The sequence below is a fragment of the Lipotes vexillifer genome, unplaced genomic scaffold (genome assembly GCF_000442215.2).
Source record: "Lipotes vexillifer unplaced genomic scaffold, Lipotes_vexillifer_v1.1 scaffold367, whole genome shotgun sequence".
Taxonomy (NCBI): Eukaryota; Metazoa; Chordata; class Mammalia; order Artiodactyla; family Lipotidae; genus Lipotes; species Lipotes vexillifer.
The window spans coordinates 1,627,084-1,634,684 of NW_006795832.1; the positions used below are offsets into that span (position 1 = coordinate 1,627,084).

Sequence of the window (7,601 nt, forward strand, 5' to 3'; positions counted from 1 at the left end):
TTGTGGCCTCTCCCATTTGCGGAGCACAGGCTCCGGACGCGCAGGCCCAGCGGCCATGGCTCACGGGCCCAGCCGCTCCGCAGCATGCGGGACCCTCCCGAAACGGGGCACGAACCCGCGTCTCCTGCATCGGCAGGCGGACTCTCAAGCACTGCGCCACCAGGGAAGCCCCTACAACACTATTTTTTGCACATTTTCCTATCATATTGGGTGGGCCAAAAGGTTCGTTCAGTTTTTTCCATAAGATGGTTCTAGTAGCACTTAGTTGTCTTTAACTTCATTCTAAACAATTTTGTTAGATTGTATGTGACAGGTGTCATATCAGCATGCATTTAAAAAAAGACATCAAAATTGGTGAATTTTTGTGTAGCCATTTTTATATTGGAGATGGAAGAAAAAAAGCAACATTTTCGGCATATTATGCTTTAAAAGGTAAAAACGCAACTGAAACACACAAAAAGATTCGTGCAGTATATGAAGAAGGTGCTGTGACTGATCGAACGTGTCAGAAGTGGTTTGCAAAGTTTCGTGCTGGAGATTTCTCACTGGATGATGCTCCATGGTCGGGTAGACCAACTGAGGTTGATATGGTCAAATTGAAACAATAATTGAGAATAATCAACATTATACCACGCAGGAGATGGCCGACATACTCAAAATATCCACATCAAGCACTGAAAATCATTTGCACCAGCCTTGGTTATGTGAATCGCTTTGATGTTTGGGTTCCACATAAGCGAAAAAAACCTTCTTGACCATATTTCCACATGCTATTCTCTACTGAAACGTAATGCAATAGTTCTGTTTTTAAAACAAATTGTGATGGGCAATGAAAAGTGGATACTGTACAACAATGTGGAATGGAAGAGCTCGTGGGGCAAGTGAAATGAACCACCACCAACCACACCAAAGGATGGTCTTCATCCAAAGAAGGTGATGTTGTGTGTATGGTGGGATTGGAAGGGAGTCCGCTATTATGAGCTCCTTCCGGAAAACCAAACGGTTAATTCCAACAAGTACTGTTCCCAATTAGACCAACTGAAAGTGGCACTCGACAAAAAACGTCCAGAATTAGTCAACAGAAAATGCATAATCTTCCATCAGGATAATGCAAGACCGCACGTTTCTTTGATGACCAGGCAAAAACTGTTACAGCTTGGCTGGGAAGTTCTGATTCACCCGTCATATTCAGCAGGCATTGCACCTTTGGATTTCCATTTATTTCAGTCTTTACAAAATTCTCTTAATGGAAAAAATTTCAATTCCCTGGAAGACTGTAAAAGGCACCTGGAACAGTTCTTTGCTCAAAAAGATAAAATGTTTTGAGAAGATGGAATGATGAAGTTGCCTGAAAAATGGCAGAAGGTAGTGGCACAAAAGGGTGAATACGCTGTTCAATAAAGTCCTTGGTGAAAATGAAAAATGTGTCTTTTATTTTTACTTAAAACCGAAGGCACTTTTTGGCCAACCCAATAAGTACTAGAACCTGATATTTCTCCACATCATGACGTCTTCCAGTATATTTTTGGCAAGCGTGTTCAATGGCTGTACCATAAATTTCCCAATCACATTGCAACTCCATGAGAGTGGAGATCAGGTCTGTCTTGCTAAATCCCCACACCAAGCACCAATCCTAGCCTAGCTCAATATCTATTTACCCACAGTTGTTGAAAGAGCCCCTCACCAACTCTTAAGCATTCAGATTGTTTCCAGATGAGCTTCCACCTTAAAGCACTTTTCTAAAGTTTATCCTTACCTAGTTTTGTGTTTCAGCAGAAAGGACTATGGGTGTGAGGGGTGGATGGTGTGTTGCTCAATGTTTTGGGTCACAGTTATTCATATTTTTATTTATGTGTGAAGTTTAGGACTCTGATGAAATTTGGCAAGTTAAGCTAAACAAATCCGTAATTAAACAAATTGTTACCCCGGATATATTATCAGAAACATTCCATGTCTTTGGGCTAGGGGGAAGTGTGTTATATAAATTAAATTGAATTTACTGTTAGGTTTTGTCAGAACTGTCATTTTATAGTCAAGGGTAATGGTGTCATAATAACTCAGCAAAGACAAATTCTCAGCCATAAAGCGGGACAGTGATGAGAGAATGAACACAAGTTAAGTGGTAATCAGAACGGTCTCCTCGACCCAGGTAGCCCATACATTTTAACATGTGCTCCTCCATGCAAAAGGGAGTTCTTACCGGGTCTCCCATTTGCCCCTTTACTCCCACGCCAGGATTACCCTGGAAAAGAAAAGAAAAAGGGAACTAATTGCTTTGGAATATTAAAAAGTAATTACAATTAATAAGACTTCTGGTTAAGCAATTTGTTGAAGTGTATTTATTAAATAGTTCGGGAATTCTAAAAAGAGGGAAGACATGATTCTGACAAATATTAGTGGTCACTTATCTCATTGTACATGGACTTCATTTGTGTATCTTACTCATGGCCGCCTACCTTCAAACCTGGACTCCCAGGAGGGCCTGGAGGTCCCTAAATCAACAGCAAAAACACACAAATCAGTTATCAGTGATGGAGATCAGACTGTGCCCTTATTGGTTGTCCCAAGCTCCTCTTTAGGAAACGCTTAATTTTGAAACACACATGATGGATTTCCTACCACGGCTGGGCTGCTTGCCCCCCACCTCCACCCCCCTCCTGCCCCCCACCCACCTCCAGGGACCCGTGCTTCAGGGGGGACTCACGCTCATAATGGTGGGTGTTGGCTGATTCATCAGGTGATAATCTCGAAAAGAACCCATCTCTGCCTGAATTGCCCAAGGCTGCAATTCTGCTTTCTTTTGCTTTATTTAAATATCAAGTCAGGGCTTTTGGAGAGACAGAATCAGCAGTGCTGTACTTACTGCCAACCCTGACTCTCCTGGATATCCCACTGGGCCTGCTGGTCCTCTCACTCCCCTTGAGCCCTAAACATGAGAAAAATCAGTAAATTCGCTACCGAAAACCATAATCATCGTTCATGGGAGAGCTGCATGTAATCCCAGGTGGATAACGACCTCCGGAGAAATCACAGTCGCGGCCACACCTGACCTGCTGCGTCATCTTGGACAGTAGCTCTGACAGAGCTGGGAAAAGGGCACAGAGCTGGCAGGCAGTAGCACTCTGGTGGGTGTGACTAACTCCTACGTTTGGGATTAAGTTAAGACCCAGAGATCAATCTACTTATTCACAAATAAATCTTGTAGTAGCAAAAGTAGAGAACAAAGAAACCTTGTTACTCCTAAATTCCATATATGTTATAAATTTAATATACATCAAAATGCTTTTACAATATTAATATTACTTAGCATTAAATAAATTATTAATGTAGTTATACTCTAATATATCCTTTCAACGTGCCCTGTAAGATCAGTGTGAATAGAAATGTCCCCAATTCAAGATCAAGGTAATTAAGCCATAAACAATTTTCTGCAACATGTTAAGTTACAGCAGAATAACACACAAATTCACAAGGAAAGGTTACAGTTGGGCAGTTCTAGAAGTATGGAGAAAGGGGCTCTGTTCTCCCACTCAACCTGCCCATGTCAAATGATTTGAGAGTGTGCAATGGCATTACTCTCTCCTAGAGAATGAATTGGTATTTACTTTAACAGTGACACCAAGGTATCTCATTGATAACGTAGAACTGAGCTGCCAGAGTAGTAAGAAAAAAACAACCTGGGAAAGTAATCCTGTCAACAGCCAGAAGTTACCAAACAAAATTATGGGTGAACCATTAGGAGGCAAAATTGCTTTCAGTTTTAATCTTATGAATATTGATGAATTGGAAAGACAAATATAATCATTGAATCACAAGTTCCAGGAACACAAAGATAGGGCAAAATATTAAACATAATACACAATTACTGATTCAGCAAGCAAAATCATTTTCACTGGACATATATTATTTAGGTAGTTTCTAAGCGGAATTATCTTCCTAAATATTAAGTGACTATAGCTACCCAAGCAATACCAAATGACCACTGCAAGATAGAAGTGAAAGGTAAGCCGGAGCTTGCTGAGATTCAAGGGCGGCTCTGTGGGCCCGGGACCTGTGCAGTCACACAGGGTCTCATGCTTGATTTAATGCTCTGCTGTCACCGTCTTAAAATTTGTAATAATTTTTGAACAAGAGACCTACATTTTCATTTTGCATCAGGTGGGCCCTGCAAATTAGGTAGCTGGTCCTGCTGAGATGCAAACTAGTGGAGACCATAGGCTATCTGAGGAGCAAACGGAAGTGCACGGCTTGCCCAGGAGACTTACTGGTAAGCCGGGAGGTCCTGGGTCCCCTCTGTCACCCTGCAATAGTATCAGGACATTGCATTAGAAGAGCAACACCATTTCCCTAAAACACACAACATAAAAGTAAAAACACACACGCAGGACTTATTTGGACTGTCTGTGCAGTTTGTTCAGTTTTTCAGCGTTGAAAAGACAGCTGTGGAAGGGCTCTATGGAGGTGCTTTTCTGTCTCCATTCTTAAGCCCCGAATTCTACCTCTACTCAGCTGAAACCAGGGAAAGATTGCTGGAGTCGTGAGGACATGGAATCAAGATGAGATTTCATCTTTCAGTTTAAAATGTTCTAAAGAAAAAAACAAAGCTCTAAATTCTCGATCCAGTGGTCCCATTTCATCAGTTTAACTGTCTGTCATCTGATTGGCAGACCTTTCCTCCCTTGATTAACACCTTGTTATCACCCAGGAGCAAATGTAAAGGGAATTCGTGTGGAAACCCTCTCTGCCACTGTGCACATCTACCGCTTTGTGACTCGACTCTGCCCTGAGACTCTACTCACTTTAAAGGATCAAGGGGTGTGTATTCTCTTGAATACAGACTCTTCCTTTTTTTTTCCAAAATGTAAAATATACCGCAAAATACACATATGATAAAATTTAACATTTTAACCTTTTTTAAGTGTACGGTTCTGTGGCATTAAATACATTCATCATGTTATGCAACCATGTTGTGCTTCCACTGTCCAAGCTTTTTCATTTCCTCATGGAAACCCTGTATCCATTAAATACTAGCCCTCCATCCCCCCTTCCCCAGCCCCTGGCAAGCACCATCTACTTTCTGTCTCTATGAATTTGACTACTCTAGGGACCTCATCTAAGTGGAATCACACATTTTCTGTCCTTTTGTGACCAGCTTATTACACTCAGCATAATGACCTCAGGGTTCAACCATGTTGTAGCATGCTTTAGAATTCCCTGACTTTTTAAGGCTGAATAATATTGTGTTGTATGTGTGTATGTACTACACTCTGTTCATCCATTCATCAGTAGGTAGACACCTGGGTTGCTTCCACCTTTTGGCTATTGTGAATAGGCTGCTATGAATATGGGTGTACAAGTATCTGCTTGAGTCCCTGCCTTCATTTTTGGGAGAACATATCTAGAAGTAGAATAGCTGGGTCATAGGGTAATTCCAAATTTAAGTTTTTGAGCAATCACCCTACCATTTTCCACCAGCAGCTACACCATTTTACATTCCCACCAGCAATGCACAAGGGTCCCGACTCTTCCACATAATTACTAACACATTATTTTGTTTTTCTTTTTCTTTTTTTAATAATAATCATCCAAATGGGTATGAAGTGGATATAGGCTCTTAAAACCATTGTTTCTCCAAGGTTATCGATCTGCATGCCACTTCCATTAGGGATCCTCTGTTTCTCTTTAAGATGAGGAATTCTCTATATTCATCTCCCTTTCTGTCTCGCTTGTTCTTTCTTGCACAATTACCAAAAAATACTCACCATAACTAATACTGTACTGCACATTATACTTTACAGTACATGGCAGTATAAACTATTATAACAGACCATCAGCACTGAGAGGAAGGCAGGGTAGATATTAATTTCTTTTCACAAATAAGGAAAATGAGGGGCTTCCCTGGTGGCGCAGTGGTTGAGAGTCCGCCTGCCGATGCAGGGGACACGGGTTCGTGCCCCAGTCCGGGAAGATCCCACATGCCACAGAGCGGCTGGGCCCGTGAGCCATGGCCGCTGAGCCTGCGCGTCCGGAGTCTGTGCTCCGCAACGGGAGAGGCCACAACAGTGAGAGGCCCGTGTACCGCAAAAAAAAATAAAATAAAATTTTAAAAAAATAAGGAAAATGAGGCTCAGAGAGGTTGAGGGGGTTGCTTAAAGTCACAGTAGTAGGTAAGGGTCAGTTCACTCGTTCCAATACATCATACTGGTTCCTAGAATGACCCTGTCTTTGATGCTAAGTTTATGAATGTATCATTTAAGCTATAAATAGAAGCATAGTGCTTGCTGTCTAACAAGTAAGAATAGGCACAGAGGCTATAAACAAATATTGTAAGCTCACTTAAGGGATCACCACTCAGGTGTGGCCACTCCAGGTGGCACAGAACTTGGAATCTGATAGAGGCAATCTAGGACTACTTTTATCTAATTATTGTAGAATATCTTTCCTTAAGAGAAATGACCATGTCTTGAAAATGTACTGTATCTCTCCTCTTGAGTCTATCATATCTAGTGATCTCCTTCTGCTCATCCACGGCTACTCAGATTAGAGAGATGCGGTGGTCATTCAAGAGTTTATTTCTGAATATTTGTACATCATTCTCTGTGAAAAACACAAAAGCATTTCACTTACTAAGGACAGTGCTATCAGGGTTCTACAATTTTCAAGTTCAATAGTGGTGACTCCTATCATCATGAATGGTAAGTATTAATATCACAATATTTTAACTACAAAGTAATTAATGATTCTCAGCTGGAAGTGATTTTTCCCCCAGGAGACATCTGGTAATGTCTGGAGATATTGTTTGGGTGTGTGTGTGGGGTGGTCAGGCGGGTGTTACTGGCATCTAACGGGTAGACGCCAGGGAAACTGTTCAACATCCTACAATACACAGGTCAGCCTCCACAACAAATGATTAACTGGCCCAAAATGTCAACAGTGCCGAGGCTGAGAAACCCTGAAATAAATGTATTCATTGCAACTCTGCGAGAATCATAGGGAGGGAGGGGAATTTTGCAGCCAGAGAAGCTAAAGCCAAGTGTCTTCACACAAGAAGTATGGGTCATCCCAGAGGGTCAGGGTAATGATCAAAACCAGTATCCTCAGAGACATTTTAAAGGAAATCTCAGTCCATGCGTTTTCTGCATGGGTTTACTTATATAGAAAAAAATTGTTTTAAACCCACCCTGATTGTAAAGCTTACCTGAATACCTTTAATGACACCTACAATGAACACTGAATTTCCTTTTTCTCCTTTTTTCCCAAGAAGGCCCTGAAAATAAAATATTCACTTTAAGAGAGGAAAAGAGCATATTACTATTTCTGTATTTTCTTTTGCAAATGAAATATTACTCACCAATAAAATTACCATTATAATCATATTTCACTAGTGGAGATTTCTTTATTCTCATTTTTATTATCATCCTAAGGTTGTCATATATACTTATTTAATATTTGGTTAAGATCTACTGAGGAATCTCCTAAGACAGAATATCTACTAATATATTTATAAATATATTACAAATATTTATATATATTATAAATATGTAATATATTTCTATAGGTTATATACAATACTAATACATTTATAGCTGTTTACTAATTAT

General features: G+C 40.6%; 1 protein-coding gene across 1 annotated transcript in view; it reads right to left on the minus strand.

The window, feature by feature from the left end:
- The window catches only part of COL4A4 (collagen type IV alpha 4 chain), a 120,339-nt gene that overhangs the window by 77,804 nt on the left and 34,934 nt on the right, over positions 1-7,601 (minus strand). Inside the window, exons 7-11 of the mRNA XM_007467929.1 lie at positions 7,199-7,267; positions 4,266-4,301; positions 2,864-2,926; positions 2,457-2,492; positions 2,201-2,242 (exon numbers count right to left, since the gene is read on the minus strand). Of these exons, the coding sequence (XP_007467991.1) occupies positions 2,201-2,242; positions 2,457-2,492; positions 2,864-2,926; positions 4,266-4,301; positions 7,199-7,267 (246 nt within the window). The remainder of the gene's footprint in view (positions 1-2,200; positions 2,243-2,456; positions 2,493-2,863; positions 2,927-4,265; positions 4,302-7,198; positions 7,268-7,601) is intronic.